This window comes from Oxyura jamaicensis, chromosome 1 (assembly GCF_011077185.1).
Source record: "Oxyura jamaicensis isolate SHBP4307 breed ruddy duck chromosome 1, BPBGC_Ojam_1.0, whole genome shotgun sequence".
In the NCBI taxonomy this organism is placed as follows: Eukaryota; Metazoa; Chordata; class Aves; order Anseriformes; family Anatidae; genus Oxyura; species Oxyura jamaicensis.
The window spans coordinates 109412700-109432934 of NC_048893.1; the positions used below are offsets into that span (position 1 = coordinate 109412700).

General features: G+C 43.1%; 1 protein-coding gene across 2 annotated transcripts in view; it reads right to left on the reverse strand.

The window, feature by feature from the left end:
• Positions 1–16589: 16589 nt before the first annotated feature.
• Positions 16590–20235, reverse strand: part of RCAN1 (regulator of calcineurin 1) — a 40107-nt gene continuing 36461 nt past the window's right edge. For both annotated transcript variants that reach the window (XM_035315719.1, XM_035315720.1), the window contains exon 4: positions 16590–19267. In XM_035315719.1, coding sequence (XP_035171610.1) covers positions 19104–19267 — 164 coding nt within the window. In that variant the 3' untranslated portion in view covers positions 16590–19103. The remainder of the gene's footprint in view (positions 19268–20235) is intronic.

Below are 20235 nucleotides of genomic sequence, written 5' to 3' on the forward strand. Positions count from 1 at the left end.
TTCTCTTCCTTTCCTATATCAGCACCGCGAGTTTTAATTGCAGCTTCCTTATTGTAGCGACCTCATCTCTCTATTACCTAGAAAACCTCTCACAGAGTTGGGCACGATGTACTTGGAGGCAATGATGATAATTAATCTATCCTGAGGTTACCATCCCTCTTCAGTGCCTTTAATGAACGACAGAGACGGAGCTTCCAAGAAGCGCCAGAGGCTGCAGCTCCACCTAATGACACTGCTGAAAGCGAACCTCGAACGCGCGGGGAAAGAGATTGATTGTGGTAGATGCGCTGTCAGCGCTGCACTCCAACTGTTTGTTACTGCCGGCGACCTGGAGACGTGAGCCCAGGGCTGCTGGAAAAGGCAGAAATGGAGAACACGTAAACTAGCGGTTCGCGTGGCTAGTGGGCAAAGGCAGCGATGGGGAGAGCGATGCTGAAGCATAGCCCAAGAGTTTCACACCAGTCCCCTGAAATAAATGGCCTAATGATTCTCAATATCTATACCATCAGCCTTAAAACCCAGCCCCTTAGCACGTTGGCCTGGTTTTTGTTTGTTGTTGGCTTTTTGTGTGCATGCGCTTGTGTGTGGTTGGGTTTTGTGGTGTTTTTTTTTTGGTTGTTTTTTGTTTTGTGCAGACATAAAAGAAAGAGGGAGGCAGAAATGCACCAGCAGTGCTGGTTCAGCAGAAGGCTCAGGAAAAGGACACGGGTCCCCACAGTGGTTTGTGCATGGGACAGGCTGACAGTCGTGATTACAAAAGGCACACCCACATCACCTGGTGGCTTCCTAAGGGCCATGAAACATTTTTATTCCACACCACTGGCTCCTGGACTGGCAAGAGAGCAACAACCTACTTATGCTGCCTCCCTGAAGAGGGTCCTTGTTAGACTGTAGAGGTCCTGCTTCCCCCACAGCTCCCACCCCTAAGAATTTCCAGCACACCCAGGTCAGAAACATCCATGGGGAGCTGAAACTTTGTGCCCCCAGAAGGGAGGCTGGCTTGTTGCTGGAGCTGCTGAATGAAGGGCAATGCACTGCCTGCCTGCCCCTGCTCCTCTCCTGCCCTGGGGTTTGTGTCTACATTTATACACTCACGCTTTAATTGTGCATTTTCTCCACACAGTGCATATTTGCGTTACTTCAGGCATTTCTTTCTTGCCCTCCTAAGCAAACAAGCCTGCTCAGTTTTTTTGAATTCCCTCCCACTCGTAACAATAGGCTAGACATGGAGCGAAACTGTCCCTCCTTAATTCAGGCTGTCACACATTCCTCTTGCTTTAAATAAGGGACTATTGCTAAGCTCATGATTTCCATTCTTTCTCAGCCAGCAGCAGGGCTGAAGCCCTTTCTGTTTCTCACCGGGGGCTGACAGAAGTGACCTCAGCTGCCCATGGTTTTTGTGGCACCTGGGACAAGCCGTGCTCAGCCACAGCCTGGGGAGAGCATAACCTCAAAAAACAGTGAGGTGACCTTAACCAAAACGGTTGTAAAAGGGATGGGGTTCATTAAATCCTCCGGGTTGAACATATACCTTCTTCTTATTGAATAGTAAATGTCCTCAGAGAAGGTACTGCCATGAAATGAAAAGCTGATAGCTAAGAATAAAGCTCAGATCCAGACCAAAATGCTTTGGAAGACACAAAATTACTTCCTTTACTGAAATCCCAAACTGCTATGAAACACAAGGGTTTTGAAAAAGCCACCGTGGCAGAAGCAGCGTGGCAGTGGAGCCCTGGGTGGGAGCTGTTGGCTTCCCTTCAAGCCATGGCAAGCAGCAGCCCACAGAGCGCTGTGAGGTACATCTCAGCCCTACAAAGCCTGATCCTAAACCCCAGTCATGAAGATGCTCAGGTGTGAGATGTCAAACGCTACATCCTGCTAAGGTGTGCCACGTGCCAAGCAGCAGGCCCCATTTATTTAGAAATGTAGCTATAGCAAACATTTTCCCTAAGCTATGGCTTTACCGGACCATGCCATTCATAACGCAGTGACTAACACATTTACTAATTTTAAGCCTACTTTGTTTGTTCCGCACCAGGAAATGGAAAATGTGAATTCCTGTTGTTCAGCTCCTGCACCAGATATAGTACATTATTCCCTTCGTTTGGAAAGTTTTGTTTCCAAACACTATCCATTACTCAAACTGTATTAATGCAACAAAAGTACCATCCAAATAGTTTCCAGTAGATCTCAACAAGAGGATATTGCTTTTTCTGGTGTTATGACCAGCGACACTCATGTCAAAAAGCTCCAGCTCGTGCCACCTTTTACCCTAAATGTTTAAAAAATAAATAAGTAAGTGAGGTTCTTGTTTGTACAGAATTATAACCACCAGTGATTCACTACCTGCACGTGTCGTATGCACATCCTGGTCAGTGAGGACCTCCGGAAACTATTCAAAAGCTTTAGCTTCTTATTCTTGGGTACTTTTTCTGAACCAAAAGTCTTTGGTCTGAGTATTGCAGTGTATCGCAGGCTGAGTCCCCAGCTGCTTGGGCTTCTGCCCCTTGCTAACACACTCCAGCCACCACTCCACAGATCCTTTGGGAGCCCGTGTCCCTCCTGGCCAGCACCAGAAGCAGCACGGCTCACCAAGTGGTGCCAGGAGGAAAAAATAAATGTTTGCTGGGCATTGCCCCCTCGCCTGGCTGTGCTTTGCTGCTTACCCATGCTGTGGCAGTGGGAATAATGAGGGGCTTGCCATGACCAGAGCTGGGGGTGGATGAATACTTGAATCCTTTTCATAGTTGATGCAGATGCTGTTTGGTTGCAACTCTCCTCCACGTAGCTCTGCTCTAGCAAAGTGGATCTTTCACGTCTTTAGTGTTTCGTAGCATAAAACCAACACTTTTTTTTTTTTTACTCTATCGCACCTGACTTCATCTTAATGCTACAGCACCAGTTCAAGACTCACTCAGGTTTCTATAGAAGAGGGACATTTTCCTATGGTTCATTTTCTTTTGATTTCATCTGCATAATTATATCAGTAAGTGCTTGGGGTCTGAATGCTGCTGCGTCAGACTACTGAATGAGCCAGGACACCAACATTTTATTGTCATCAAAAGCCAAAAAGAAACAAACCTCAAATTGAACCTGCCCCTCCTGATAAAAATAACAGGGCAAGCACATACTCAGCAAATGGAAAAATAACCAAGATGCCTCTGCTTCCCTTTTTAATGAAAGCTGCAGCACCCAAACACTCAAGAGGGACTGGGGTCCCCTTGGGCCAGGCGTCCTGTGGCCATGATGCACCCCAGCCTCTGGGCCCCGTCACTGCTGTGCGGGGTGCCTTCTCCCCACTGGAGACCTGTTCAATGAACAGGAGCTGCCCCAAACTGACCCCCTGCTCCCTGCCAGCACGTGGAGCTGTGCCTGAGGCCCCCCAGCCCCGGGGAGCCCCACGCCGCTGGACCCCGAGCTCCTGGTGCCAAGTGCTCTGTGCCCAGGCAGCAGCAGAGCAGCCCTGCCGCAGCTCAGGGCTTGCTGGTGAGGGGAGCATACAGACCTCAGGGGGAAGAACGGATGCCTACGACTTTTCATATATTTGTTCAAAGGAATTTTGGGTTATTTTTGCACTTTTTTTTTTTCTATAAGCTTTTTCTTCCTTAAACTATGATCCATGTCAAACCGCCTTGCAAATATTTACACATGAAGGAAACATCACCACAAATGACAGCTGAAAAAACCTCACAGCCAACCAGACAAGAAACTAACTACGTGTCAGGGAGTGACAACACAAGCGACAACACCGTTTTGTCATTGCAGTAGTACAAAATTCGTCTTCTGGATTGCTTCTAAAATCACTTTTCTGCACTTTGTTTTTAACACTGAATCACGGGATACTGAGGAGGAACAAACAGGTCATCTGTCTGGGGGCAATGATAGAAAGGCTAAGACCAAATCCAGGCACTGATGAAGCCACAGACTTTGCACTAAGGCTCCGTGTTTGAAGAGGCTCGTGATGGCGAGAGAAGTGCGTCCCCTAACATCTCCCACCACTCCGGGCTGCTGCAGTTCTGCCCGGGCACTTCCACGTGACTCAGCCTCCTGTGTAAAGGTTTCTTTTCTGCTGCACCGCCATCATCAGACTTAGAGATCATAAAGACGCACTTGAAGCGCAGATGTTTGCGCGGATTTCCTTCATGACTGGCTGCATTCAGCACAGGCCCAGCGAGAGGCACCTCGCTGCTGGTAGGCATGACTCCCACTGCCATAAAGGTCACAGGCAAGGCTAAAGCAACTGCCAGGCAAGGGGAAACAGCACGACCAAAGTTTCTGGTGAGACACGATCCTCTTGCTCTGTTTATATGAGAGGAAAGCCAGGCAGGACACTGGGTGCTGAAGTACCTCCAAACAAGAAGGGCCTTTTACATCAAACTTGCACAATCCAGTTGTCCACAAAATAATAATAATTAAAAAAAAAGATGTGTTTTTTTATAAATATTTTATTTTTTTTTCCCCAAAAGCAGAGCTGGGTGCCCGTGCCAGATGCCACAAGGCGTGACTCCCTCAGCAAGCACCTCGCACAGCCCCAGCAGCCAGCCCCTGGAGGAGCTCACAGGCTGCCCCCCGGCCCTGCTCCGGGCAGAGCACCACCACGTGCTCTGGAAAGCGTCTGGGTTTGCTGGACCAGCCCTCCAGTTTTGAGTGCTGGTCAGAAGCGTCAAACCAAAACTTTCCTGCGTTTCTTTCACGGGGTGGGTTTGAGTTTACCTACCTGCCCAAACAACAATTGGCCAACAAAGCAACCTGGGTTTGGAGAAAGGTAAGTGCAAATATATGTATATATTATTTTTTTTTCAGCTGAAAAGGGGAAAGAGTGCTTTCCCTCCCACGCTCCCCCCCCCACTCCGCCCAGAGCAAACCTAACACAAAAGCTTACTGTTCTGCCATCAAAGAAAAAATCCCCTGGTGTTTCAGTTTGTTTGATAATGTCCTGTTAACTGACATCAAATCAGTAGAAATATGTTGACTTGGAGCACACATCCACCACCATTTTCTGTGGTTGCACAGGCACAGAGACATCTCTTCCACTCCATTTTCTGTACCAACAAATAATTATAAAGAGAAGGAAACAGAGACTCAAAGAAAAGGGGTAATTGCTGTTAAGATGCTTGCAGTATGCTCCTTCACCTGGCAGCAAGGACACTGCAGCTGAAGACCAGCGTGTGTGTGTAAATTGTGTGGAAGGTGCTAAAGAACAAAGGAAATGAATTTTACTCCACTGGAGAATCTTCACGTGAAATTGTATAAGTATCTTTTTTTTTTTTTTTTTTTTTATGCCATTTTTAATAATCATGCAATTGGATTTGCACTGGTGGGAATGGCAAGGAATAACACTTTGCAGCTCTGGATCTGTAAGTTAGTTAAAAGGCTTTCAAGCAGCCGAGTTCAGCCTCTACCACCTGAAAATCTTTTGTCAGCAGCTGTGAGTGTGGCTTCTAGTTGTAAGTGCTTGATGCCTGCTGGGTTAATAGTGCTATCTGGGGAGTCCAAACGTGCCAGGGGCCTGGGAAAGTGCACAGACCCGTCCCCCTCCTCCCACCTCCCCAGTGGGAAAGTTATGTTCTTGCTTAGGAGATAATGGAAGAAGAAAATCTGAGAGCAGCTGCTTGCGCTCGTGGATCCATCTGCCGCACCACGTAGAGCTTTGATGCCCGTTTTAAGAGGCACGACACGGGCATCTGATTTGCTGATAAAGGAAAAGCTCACAGGAGGCTGGATGCTCGCACGCCTGCAGGTTTGGACCTCACCCAAACGCAGAGGCTGACCTAAGATGGAGCCAGCTAGTTGTGTCGCCACGACAGCTAGTGCTGACACGATTCAACAGCAGATGAGCTCAGGTATTTAACGCAGCCACATTTCTAATGCATTCGGGATGCTCTGCTAATACCCCAAAAACATAACTGCCTCGATGGACGGGCTGGGACAGAGCTTAAGAAGAACCTGGCCCTCTGTGAACAGACCTTGTACATGTCTCAAAACATCATCCTGCATTGTCTACTAAGTTCCTTAAAAGGCACTTTAAAAGCTTCACCACTGCCAAATATCATTTTTACCTGCAATAGATGTCTAAAACCAGCTGTTCCACAAGTCACAGAGCGAAGGAAACTTGCTTTCCTGTGGATATCCACTTTACAACTGGATATTTTGGTACTCATAAAAACCCACAAAACTCCACAACCAAAAAAACACCAACCCACAAAATGACAGAAGTGTTCAAGGAACGTAGGACATTTGCCATGTGCATTTTCTGTGCCACGTCAATTTTCTGTGATAAATAAAATGTCCTTTATTCCTTTGCCTTCATTAGAGTCACTGTAGGCATCTCTCTTGCATCCAGCCATTATTTATCATCTTCTCTTGGAAGCTTCCCATACCTGGCCAGACCTCAAGATATCTGCAGTATAAATTCTCCACATGGTTCCTGTCTGCAGCCCTCTTTGTGGGGTTTGTTTGTGGAGCTGGTGCAGGATTTGCTGCGCCATCTGGCAACGCGTAATCAAGTGGAGCACGGGGAAATTGAGAAGTCTGGAAGCAAAACAGCTAGCATCTGCAGATACCAAGCAGCCTTACAGCCAGCCAAGCTGTGGTGTCATCGGCAGAAGCCTGCCATTTCCAGATCCAGGCTCGGCGATTTTGCAGTGTCAGCTGTGGAAGCGCTTGCTTTTACGAGGGCTGGGGACAGCAGTGCTGCTCGGGCTGACTAACACCTGCAGAGTGGCAGCCTTCTCACTTCCCTCTCACCTTAGGTACCAGGAGACAGCACCTCTGGCTACCTTGCTGGCTACCCTTGGGCTGTAATGAGCAGGTAACAGAGTAAACGTGCTTCTTCAGTGCATTTCTTTTTCTGCCAGCAGCTGTTTAGGTGCACAAACTATGCTGCGTGCCTCAGCTAAGCAGAGGAAGGCATCCACTGCAGCTGAAAGGAGCAGCTCTGGCATCCTCTGCCAGACTGTACTTCTTGCTCTTTCCACCACCTCTTGCAGTCCGGCCTGCAGAAGTGGCACATCAGTGGGATTTAGACTGGTTCAAGTACACGTTAGAATAGGGCCCAGCTTTTAAACCAGAGTCTGAATCTGAAAAGCCTTTTAAAGAGCTAATTAGGAGAGGCCTAACCAGAAGATCCATTCATGATGGGTACCAGACGGGGATTCATGAGAAGGCTGTACCTGCCCTGTCCTCCACACCTTACTTGTGCCCGGTGACTTATTCTTTCTGGCCTCCTCAGTGTCCTCTCTCACATGCTTGGGTGTCCCCTCTGCTCACACGGCAGCTCAGCGCTGCTCGAGGCAGAGACCTCCGTGAGCCTGGTGTTTGCAAAGCGTGTGCGTCACTGTGAACAACAATTAATCACAGCTGTTAATCCGAGCGGTTCTTCTTCCCTCCTCCACACAGCCCACGCATCTTCCATGGCTCCCAACAACCCTAATACCCGATGAGCAACAAACCCCTACAACAACACAGCAGCACCTTGCTTCCTTATTGACATTCTGGCGTGGAAGCTGGGCTGTGCATAAAGCGAGTCCCAAAACGGCTCCAGCAAGGCATCGGTCGTATAAGGGAGGCAAGGATCAAGCACAGAGCAGTACTGCTTCAGAAACCCTTGGGAACAGAAGGAAGTTCTAGGACATGTGGGTGAGTTAATTCATTGTCGTGCTCTATGGAGAAGGACTGGGTATTTACTACCAACCAACAAGCCCTCCCCCAAACACAGCACTATTCATTTCCTGAATGATTCCACAGACTGACAAAGCATGGAAAGTTCTCGCTAAACGTCTCTCCCACACAACACAATTTGGCAGAGGGATTAACAGCGTAATGTGATGCACCTTCTTTTTAATCTCATGTAAAAATTTTGACTGCTTAACACTCTCCTTACTCAGCAGCTAGCCATCAGAGCTGCTCCTCAGGAAGCGCGTGCCAGGACACCGCACTACGCTCAGGAAGCTTTTTGACCTACCTACAGGAGCTATATTACAGCAGCACTAGCCTATAATTAAGGTTGTGTCAGAGTTTCCATTCTGTAATGTTACCCTAGAAGGGGAGAGTATACGGAGCTGAAGGTACCTAGAAAACTCGTGGTTACACGTCAAATTGCTTGGGGTATTGTTTTGCACAGCCAAGACTTCAAACCGAGTACCTTGCCGTGAATCACCCAAACGAATCAAAGACCTTACTGTCAGACACAACAGTCCCTTCTCCTTTCTTGAAGATTTCAAGCAGCATAAACCACATTATTTTCATGAGCCTGGAAGATTTTTCATCTCACTTGTCCTCAAGGGATCTGAGGTGGTAAAGCCCTCACTCTTTCTACTAGTCCTCCAGCACAGTTTGGTCAGCATTCCCCTGCCTGTTGGGAGCGTGCTGCATCTGAGCACGCTTCCTCAGATGCGTCAACATCCTCTGATCCAGACCTTCAGATAAGCTCAGCTATACACTGCAGAACACGCAGAACATACATATGTACCTGCTATCAGTCTGACTTGTCTTCACAGAACAAAAATTCCCAGAAAAAGCCTGAGTCCTTAAAACTTTAAAAATAAGCCAAGAAATTACACGTGCTTGTACTTTCTAATATACCGTGGCAGTGCTTGGCTGAACCTTGAAAAACAGATCCTGATCAGCACCATGACTGGTAAGGTCATTCGACCTGTCCACTTGGTTCACATTCAAGTGGTGAAGCGAGGTCAGTGGATTGCACATGTGCCCCTGCAGCATGAGGAAGTAGAGGCTTACCACTGTCTGCAAACCTCAGAAACGAGGAGGAGGGTAGGGAGCCTGGAGGCACTTGGTGTTGCATGAGGAACCTGGTGCTGTGGAGCATGTTTTGGCAGATGAAGGTGATGTGCTCTTGTGCCAGGAAGGTCCCGCTGCTGGAATCAGAGCTATTGCAAGGAGAACCAGCGTGGCAGTCTCTGTGGGAACATACGCGCTGCAGGTGGGTACGGAGAACCTGGAGGACTGCTGCCTCTGCAGTGAGGAGGTGTACGTGGGGGCACCGAGGAGTGGAGGGAGAGGAAATCTGAGCCGAGCTTGCTCTGATGTCCCAGATCAAACTCTGGTTCTTTGTCTTGGTTCTTTCCCATACCTGGTCTCCCAGTTCAGCCTCAGGAGTCTCTTTTGCCTCTCCTTTCCCCTGTGACTTCATGCAGGCTTTGCACTAGCCAGGGCAGGCCTCTGGCTGCCTCACACTCCGGGCTGAGGTGAGCCTCTCATGACCAAGAAAAACAGCTGTGGTTGCTGCTGGCCGTCCTGCCTGGGACACAGGCAGAAGTGAGAGAGTGACAGATGCCAGCGCATAACCTGAGACACTTGACACTTGGCCGCTCTGCTGACTAACCCAGACAGGGGAAGTGATGGTGGCAGAGTCTTAGGTGAGATCTGGTGAAACCATCTTCTCATCTAGGAACCAGACTAGACAGAGGGACACTACACCAGCCCTCCTCTCTCCTTTCCCCACCCGTGCCTTGCAGTGTCTTGGATCAGGTCACAGATCATACAACCATCTCAAACACTGCAGGAAAACAGCAACAGACACCACTGACAGCTGCTCTAGGTTCGCATTTGCCCCCACTTTCCTAACTTCAAATTAGCTCACCTGCTCCTAGTATTTCTTTAGGTCCTCCCTCCAACTCTTCCCACCTTTTCTACCACGTTATGCTCCCTCTCTTCCCTCTGTCTCAGTCTGACCACCACGTGTCCTTCCCTAAAATCTCAAAGTAGGAAATCTCATGGAAAAATAACATCTGGAGGGAAGGACTGCAGCACACAAAAACTCTACTTGAAAACCTTTCTCATCTCTTCAAATGAACTTCTTTGTACGGCTGAGGAAATACAAGCCTAACGCCACTCTAAGATGCACTTAGATATGCTTCTTAAGGCAGTGTGGGCAGCTACCTTGTTTCAGAAAGAGCCACCTTACACAGAATGGAAAAGCAATCACAGGCAAGACTTTTCCCCGCAGCACTTATTTTCCTTTACAAAAATAGAACTCCTTCCAAGTGTCCTTCAACACAAACAAGCCCATTTGCCTTCAGCCAGAATAGTGCGTGTTATGGCATGCAATAGGCTTGACCTTCAGCATCAGAACAAGGAAGATGCTGTAATTCCCTCTCACAACAGATATGCTAGCGTGCATATTCTCACTGCATGCTCTCCCTCCTGCGAATGCGGTACGAAGTACACACAAATCATTTAAAAGGTAAGTTTGAGAAGCAATTACTTGGCTGAACAAAAAACTCCCTGCAGCATTTAGTTCACTGGCTCGCCATTTCTGCAACCCTGAAAGGATCAGAAACAGCGTTTTTAGGAACATTTGAACAAGACATAGGATATCTGAGGATATCGAGAAGACACTAAAATGCCTGAAAGACTTGTCACTTTCTAGAGGAATGAACAAGCTGCAGATTTTCACTGGTGAAGTGCCAGCTGACTGTTGATCTGTTTGTCCTCACTGAGCAGGGGGCACTAACTAAACCAGTGGCTTTCTACCCAGAGGCACACCAGCACCTGAACCATTTCAGCCACTTCTTGCTGCTTCAAGCCACGCGAGGCTGGCGTGATCAAACTCCCCACTACAGTATGGGCAAAATCTTAGGGGTGGAAAACAAGAGGTATAAAGGGCTAGGGTGCACAACTGCCTTTTATGCCAAGTCATCTATTTTTGCAGCTTTCACAAAAATCAATACACTGATCATTAGTTTACTTATAACAATCCAATACCATTCAACTCCAATACTGGAAAAAGACCACATTGCTGCTAAAAGCACTTTGTGTAGCTGCTGCTTTTTGCATAATCTGGCCATAACTCACATTAAGAAATGCTTTTGGATGAGCCAAATCAGATACAACCTGTGAATTAGCATCGCTTGATATATATAAACTAGTGTTTGAACTTCACCTTTTACAGTGAAGACAGACTGGACACATGTATGTGTTCTTTGTGCCTGTTCAAAGTAAGCAGTATTAAGAAAATTTGACAAAAATCCTTTGGAGTTTTTTGTTATAATAATTCAAACACATCTAGGAGTAGGTAACACCAGCAATTTTTACTCTCTTTTACGTGGCACAAAGCTCAGCCAGGGCAGCCAGCAGGGAGAATGATAAAGCAACCCCTACAGAACTACATCCCTGGCTGTTTCTATCCCCTAGTATAAAATCACACCCCGCTTTTAACACATAGCTTCACTGCTGGTTACAATTCCTTGGAGATGCTTCACTTAAACATGGGAATTGGATTAACACTAGTTTGAAAAGTTTTAATATAAAGAAGTCTTCAAAATCAGAAGCATTAACTATCTCTGCAAGCCTGCAATCCACGCCAGCCTTTTACAACTTGTTTTTCTTGTTATGTGCATTGCAGTAATTACTTCTGCTCTCTTTCCCTGCAGGGAAAAGCTTCTCTCCACAGGAACTGCTACAGCGCAGCATGAACAGCAAACATACAAAATGCTTCATCACCTGGATGAATCCCATTTTACGGTCTGCCTGCTTACCTGCATACAGAGATACCCATACAGAAAAACACAGCTACTCAAGTACTGGAAGCAACCTTGCCAGGATATATGGCATCCTTTGCGTGCACACTTGATGGGGTTTTTAGAGATTATAAAGCACAAAGCGCACAACAGATACGAAAGCCTTCAAAACCTGTGCTGCGTCCCTGCAGCCTTCTAACAAGCTGAACGAATGGCTAGCTAACTTCCAGCAGGTAACCTGCTCTCACCTGATTTCTTAGGATTAGGATTTCTTAGGATCAGGATTTGAACACTTGGCCCATGTGAACTTTTTCTCACGAGCGGTACCAATGAAGTCAAGCAGGGAACCAGGTGTGTCACACTGCGATTTACCACTTTTATCTTTAAAAAGTATTTCACTACAAAATTTTGTATACAACACAGAAAAGTTTCAAGCAGCATCCCAAAGGGATCAGAGATGAGGAACAATGTACTTTCACAGCCCCATAGCAAAGTTACTTTTTTTCCACATCCGCTACCACGATGGGAGCCTTAGCGGGAGGTTGAGTTTCTAGTTTAATTTTATCCAGTCGTGCGCAATGGCATTGCTTGACATTTAGCTCCACCTATTGGGCACCTCCACGTACCTCTTTGAATTCATCTAAATTAAACGCCAACTTAATTATGCTTGAAGGCTCTGATCATACAAGTTTCCCCCTGCCCCACCCTCCCCCAAACGTATATGCAAAATTGTACATGCAAATTAGGATCCAAGTTCTTACTCAGATCACACAGCATGTAAAAAAGTGAATGGAAAATAAAGAATAGAAGAAAAGGGGAGAAAAAAGCAACCCAAACAACTCCACCTTGGAAACTCCACCAAAATGGATTCAGAATCTCTTTTCAGAGAACATACAAGATGAATTCCTTATTTTCCAGGAGATCCCTAGTGAATGTCCCATTTAAATCAAACTCGGGTCTCCTAAATAGTGAGTTTTAATGATTGCTCAACAACAACAAAAAGTTGTTTAAAAATAATTCTGATAGTTTTGTCAAACAAAAGCTGACCTCCAAGCAATAACCTAGCTCAAAGTCTCTAGTTTATAAAATTTCTCTGGACCTCTTGAAACAACCTGATATGAATTAGTAGCTCACCCGGGATATATTTAATTTCATATTTGGATCACAAAATAAAGCATAAATGTCTATAAAACGTAAAAAATAAGTTCCTTTGAAAATTACCCAAACACCTGTAATGCTGTAACCAGAAATGGCCACTTGCTACAAGCAGGTCGTCTCCCGTTTAGTTTCCGAATATTACAATTTACAATTTTACTTATTTTTCCTGTCAAGAGACAGGCACTGTAAGGAAACAACACGAAGGTGATTTCACCAAATCTATTTAAGCTTTTTAGGATTAGAAAGATACATTTTAGAGCTTTAGAGGAACTACCAAATAATGAGTTAAAAATATCTTAAGAATCAAGGGAAACAAGTTTATAATGTCAGGGAAAAAGGAAAGTAACAAAAGGATTTTGGCAGAGGGCACAGGATAAACTTTCAACCACTTCAATGCACAGAAGCAGAGAACTTGAAGAGGAGCTCCAGAACAGGCGTGGATCTAGTGGCATCCCTTGGCACCTCAACACACTCCCATAAAGGAAATTCAAGTGAAATAATGGTGATGTCTACCTGAATGACACCTAAGGACAACTTTTCCTCTTCAGTATTCCTATAGCCTCGATACTGAAGTAATTCCAAATATTATGTAAGTTCTCATCTTTGGCACTTTAGGGGAGAGATGTAACCCTAGGTAGCATAAGAAGAAAAGACAAATTTTCTGTTTCTTTCTCCAGAGATCTGCAGTAGCTCAGTAAGCCCCTTTTGGTAAAACCTTTAACTAAAGCACTGAGGGTCTAGGGGCACTCAAGAAAATAAATATGGAAACAACTGAGTTTTTTGACTGGCTACCCACAGAAATCCTCAATATGAAATGAAAAGGCTCAGAGTAGAGCATAATGTAAAGAGTCAATTTTGACTAAAAACCATTACAAGTTAAAAAGAAAATTAAAGTTGGGGGGAGAGAGAGAGAGAGAGAGAGAGAGAGAGAGAGAGAGAGAGAGAGAGAGAGAGGGAGAGAAGGAAAAAGAAAAGAGCTGAGTCAAATTCTTGTCTGTGCTCTAGGGCTCTTTCTACATTTGTTTATCCTTGAACAAGCTTCTCTTCACTGGACTTGTGAAGTGGTACCAGTAGGGCAAAACACCTCAAAATTTTCAGAGATGTGGACAACAGTACAAAGCGGCCAGCATTGCACTCAAGGGAATCTGCCTTGTTTCCAGGCCTACGTAATTACTGAAGGTATGTGGTCCTGGGAATTGGTTATGGCTTGGCCAGAGTTACAGATGCACAGCACCAGAACAGAGTACAACAACTTACACCAGTAAAAGAAATAACGGTTAAATGCGTATAAATGATGGTGGTAGACATGCAACAGAGATCAGACAGAAAAGCAGACATAATTTCATGAGGATTAATAAAAAAGACACTGTGGGCATTGGGTGAATACTGGAAAAGTTCATGCAAGTGGGCTGTGTTTGTAATGAAACTGCAAATAAAATAAATTCCTGGCACATACCTGTGGCAAAGTCACTCACACTGAATATGAAGGCAGGTGCAAACAAAGTCATACGTAAAATCCAAGGAGGTAACGGCCCTGCTTGGTAGATAGTACAGAGTCATTTCCAGTATGTAGGCAGAAGGACAACAAAGATGCGTAGTAGAAGAAATATTTCAAAACAGAACAAGGCTAAAAAAATAAAATGAACCACCACCAACAAAAAACAACAAAACCAAATTAATACTCTATGAAGAAAACAGCCTGCTATTTGCAAGGTATAAATATCTTCATAATTACTAAAAATAAGAAAATTATTATTGACAGAATCAAAAGCTGATAGCAAAAGCCGCATTATACTGAAGAATACACAAACAAACAAAAAATGTCCTATTGGTGCTCCCCCCATGCTATGCTGCTAGCAAAGACCTTTGTAAAACCCCTTGTGAAGCCTATAATGAAATTCTGAAGCCACAGACACTGAGCTCTATCCTCTGATAAGAGAAAAAGTGTTTCAGAAAGACACAGGAAAGCCCTTTAAATCCCCAGAGACCCTCAGTGTTTTGGAAACAGAGGGAATGCCATCTTGAGGAAGACAGGCGAGAGCAGAAAACATTAGGAAGAACTGCAGCTTCTTGGGCTGGTCTTTCAGGGGGAGAAAGTCCCAAAGAGCATGGGTGACAACGCAACTGCGAGAAGTGATGAAGTGCCACTTTGAGCCTTTTTCCACCTATTTAATCTTTCATACTTAAACTCCTATCATTTTTACATACCTCAGAGTGTATCACACTAAAAAACAACTGCCAGCTACTTGAAAAAAAAAAAAAAAAGCAACAGAAATGCTGCAGTTTATGCACATAAGCACAGACTAGGTAAATGACAAAAGGTTTCAAGTCGAATGGTTACTACTTATAAATGGGAATTTTGTCAGAGAAGATAAATCCAGTCCTGTCAGATCTATCCCATTGACTACTTATCAGCTGAGTCACTTCTCTGCTCTTGCTTTGTCATGGTAGAGTACAGCATCTCGGGGAATATTTTGTCTTTATTAATATTGGTTGTTCTGTAGTCTTGCTTTTAGACATCCAAACATGAATTTATAAAAGCGTTAAAAACATGAATTAATAAAAGTGTTAAGTGGGTATAATTTTCTGTAAAATGTTTCAAAGGCACGTTGGACATAATCCAGGAAAAAAGCAAAGAAGATAGAGGAAGTGCAACAGCTAAGCCTACTGAGTGAATTTCTGAACTTGGCCCATGCCTAGACTAAGGGCCCACCCCTTGCTACCACAGCATGTTTGGAAGTGGGAGAGGGCTCTGGACATAGCACAGCTAGCAAGCAAGCTTTATAGATAAAAATCTCAGTTTCTAGTTAAAGAACTGGTCTTCTCCCAAGACGTTCTTTCTAGTGTGACAAAACAAAACTTGACTAGGCAGGTGGTTATGCCTAGGGGAAAACCCATGCTGCAACTGTTAAAATGGTATGAGAGAGCTGCTGGAGTTCATTCCTTCCCCACCCTTGACAAGTCTGAACTACACATGAACAACTAATACACTTGTCCAGTATTTCGAATATCAAAGTTACTACACTTACGGCTGCAGTAACGTGCATCGCTAACTGGCAAGTCTTGATAAATGACAACCAGTGATTACTTCCACATTTATAAGCTCATGGACGCTATCCTTATGCAGAATGCAAATAAAAAAACAGTGGAGTTGTACATCCAGAAAAGAAATGAAATTAGAGATTTTCTTTGTAAAGTAGGATGGTTCAATTGCTGTTGCTTGAAATTGCACAATACCTTCTATCTTTTGTTAGATCACTTAAGGATCAAGTTATGCCTGTTAGTCTATATAGGAATTCCCCTGGATGGGCCTGCTATTGATAAGCAACAGAACTGCTCCTTCAAACCATTTCTGTGTATAGGACAATTACTTAAAAACATCAATACGTCCCAGTCATAAGTACTGAGAAGAACGAGCAGCATTGATACCAATAACGCCTTACTGCCATGAGAGGATTTCTATTTCATACTGAGTGAAACCTTCAATGCATTTTTGTATAACATGTTTTGCAACTCAGAGACATAGGATTACCAGGTAAAGGCCGAGAAATATTGACATTTTCTTATTCCAAAAGCTTTAAAAGTAGAATTATTCATGCTGTATAATCAAACTGGTAAACATAATATGAATGCAGAGGGATTATTATAGAATAGTAAAACGTTGATATCATTATTAGGAAGCACATCAACTTTAGGCACAGAAGAATCAGTTTTTAAGTGGAATAATTTGGACCACTTAATTTACTAGTCAATTCTCAGACTTGCATTGAGATCACACAAGTCACTTAAGAAAAAGGCTGGGAAGTGTTTCACTGTGAATAAATTCATTTTGTTGGAAAGGATGGAACAATATTCTAATATTCTAACCTTCAAATCAGCAGTGTTTGGAAGCTTAAAGTTCATGTTTTGGTGCAAAATATTCAAATACTTTCATGGATAAACACCACAACATTTACAAGAAGACAAAATATTTTAATTTAAATATGTCCCATACTATACAATTGTATAAAATACCAACTAAGCATTCATTTGAATGTTTAAAAAACAGAGCAAGCAATATACTGTAGTAATGATAACAGAAGGTGGCACAAGCCAAGATACAGAACCAGAAAAAACAGGCAAGTTACTGTCTCACCATCTTTGTTTACAATTACCATCAGAAGGGTAGCCATCCCAAGTCTTCCATCCATGGTTTCCAGTGCCCACCTTTATGAGGCAGATGGCAGTGTAATAAACTGGGAAAGTCTTATTTTTTTTTTTAGCTTTCTTTACTTTTCCTTGAAATTCAGCACTGTTTTCTTTGTATTGCTACAAAGCAGAGCAGCAACTAAGTTGCTAATGCAAAACTAATACTTTGACTGGTAATCATATAAAGATGGAAAGAGGACAAAAATGATTTCAACAAACTGTACAAAGTAAAACACCCTAAGCCCAGTAGTAATTTTAGAAACATGGAAAAAAAATCTTGGGAAGGCTTAAAGACAGTTGTGGCGAGCTTACAAGGTTTCCTGTCCATTTTATTTTTATTTTGGGGTGTTAATAAGCAGTACATGCATCCAGCTGATTGTTATACCTTAAAAAAGCAAAATAACCTTAAGCACCTTAAGTTGGAGAGTGTGCCACTTGAGTTAGGTCCAAGACAGACACCAATTGTCAGTGTTCAGTATGCCCTGTGAACTGAAACACTCAGAACAAGGTCATAACTAAAGTTTAATATATTCCTCTTATCTTTGGTCACAGGATATCAATCTCTGTTTTATTTAGTATAATGACACGCCTTCAATAAACCACTTTTACACTGCACCACAGCTTGGAATGGCTTCATTACACAATTTGCTTCACTGATATTTTATTTTAAAAATGAGGTGTGAACCTGGGTATTTAAATTAATGTTTGCTTCAAATGGCACTGAATGTATTTTTTTTAAAAACATTAACTCCAGCTACAAAACTCATCCTCAGACCAACTGTGGCAAAAGTGAACTAACACATAACTAAACTTTTGATTTTTAGAAACATGTTGGAAAGCCTCAAACATCCCCTAAAAATTGTAAGTGATATTCTCCCATAGATATCAGTTATTATCTCCTAAAAAAAATACTGAAACCCATTTCAAAGTGAAGATCTCCATTTTAGAAAACAAATAAGAAAATACACTTCTGCCATCTTTCTTCCACCAAACTTGTGTGTGATAAGCTACAGTCTTTAAACACTAACATATAAAAAAAAGCTTCTCCCACGTATACCCATTACTTAAGTATGCATCATTACTTGGCATTAAGCATTTCTAAATACCAGCTTATTTTGGAAGCAAAGCTAAGAAAGTATATTCTTATCGACATAGAAAGCCAGTAGAAAAAGATACAAGTGTGCAGCTTGTAGAACAGTTCACATCAGGAATGAATGAGGAAAAGGCACTCCATCTCGCTTCGCTGTTCTACACAGTGTGTGCAATTTTTCAATCACTGTTAGACCTTTGTTCACAGCAACGCAGATTCACATATTGAGTAGCGCTCTCATTACTCTCCATTCATTACTATTTTTTCACTGGAAAAGTACATTGCTGTGAATATGCAACATTAGCTTTATTTATACATTTAAGAATACTTTTTTTTTCCAAATGAGAAAGTCGAGATTACTGAACAAATGTTATTGAAGATATAAATTATTTAAGTTTAAATAATTTAAAATCAACTTATTTAAACAACTTTCCTATTGCACATTTTTTCTATACCTTTGCCAGACAAAACCCTACATAGGCATTTAAAAGAGTAAAATTTTAATAGCACAAGTTACATAGCACCAAGGTAGGGTGCCAAATAAATTGTATGCCTGCTGAAAACTGAGTGCCAATAAAAACAAATATAAATATATATGTATATACATATCTAGTAGTAAGTCCGGGATGCTGAGATAATAAATACTTTAAACAATTTCCCAGATTTCCAAAAACATGTGAGAAACTATAGAAAATAATGCAAAGTTACTTTTAGAAGACCAAGAATACACATGCACAAAATCTAATATAAGAAAAAAGGTTTACAATTCCCAATGTCTTGTCTTTAAAACCACCTCTGTTATCGCTATGTATGCCACACAATGACTAGCCTATTAGTTTGAGGATTTATGAGAGACAGAACAAAGAAAGCTTCCCCCTGTTGTTTTATAATGTAAAAGCCTACAGTACCCCCAAAAAATAAACCCACAGTTTGTCTTGTTAGGTCTCAGAATGTCGTCTTCTGCCTATCTTCATTCCCAGTGACTGGGGAATACACCCATGACATCTATCGACCTGCAGCATCAAAAATAAGGATGAAAATTCCTGTATTTTTTTCTGAGCAAACTTACATTGGAATTTCTCCTACTACAACTGCTGCTGTTGCCACCAAACCTGTGACCTGCCGTTTCCAGAGTAAATGTTTCCCTTGAACACACCTACTTGTAACCCTTGAAATACTATGGCAGTTCAACTTAAATGGGCAGGGGTATAATCCGGCCTTCTTGTCTGAATAATTTTTGGTTTGGGTTTCTTTGTTTCTTCTTCCACATCGTTTTCCTGGTCACTCTCGCATACATGGACAACAACGCTAGGGGTAGTGTCAGTTGCAGCATGTAGCTCATATTTTTCTCCTGAAAATTAAAATATTAACAAAACTGGTTAAAAATGATCTATTTTGTAGAAAAGCATGAAATAAATGACTAAAAAGAAAAGACTTGTTCTTTTAAATGCTACTTCTGTAATGCATTGATGACTAACAGCCTGATGTCACAAAGCATCAGATGTCACAGACAGGTGCATTGCTAACCATCATGTTCACCATCCAGAAGTATTTAAGTACTATTTCCAAAGCAACAGTTCTCAGCTACTTTCTTACATGAGAATGTAAGTTACCCCAGGCATTTAAGAAAGTGTTCTGTGTGAGCTGTCACAAGACTTCCTGGTGTGTGGTTGTGGTTTTTTTTTGGTCATTTAAAAGCGTACAAAGACTATACATTCACTATACCATGCAGACTTATTTTTCCTCAGTGATGACAAAACCACAGGATCTTCCTTTCCCTTCAAAGCTTTCACTGTTAAGAAAGCTGGATGCGCTTTTACCCACCTCGCACAGAGGTGCTTTAAAACTGTTCTGGCATTCTGTGGAGCAAGAGCTAGACAGCAAGCATCACACATCACAAGCATCACAAGGTGAAACATGGTAGAGATGTACTCTGACACAAATTTGGTTGACTGCTGATTTCAACTCCAGTTTCACTACAAGGTTAATAATTGCTTTTAAATCTAACCAGATGTTAAATAATTTTAATCTTATGTTAGATCAGGGGAAAACCAAACTATTTCTTTTCACCCCTTCCATGATGAGCTCTCCTTACATGTTTTTTTGTTTTTCATGTTACTTTATACTTTTTACCCCTCAGTGGAGAAAACAGCGTCCTCTAAGACCACTTCAGTGATCAGCTGTCTGAGAGCTAACACCTGTGACAAGCTGCACGCCCTAGCATGCCAAGGCTCTAAAGTGGTCTCTGCTCTGTTTCCCAGAGCACTTCAGGAGCAGGAACTGCCAAGAGCAGCAGTTCCACAGAGAAAAAGGCTCTTG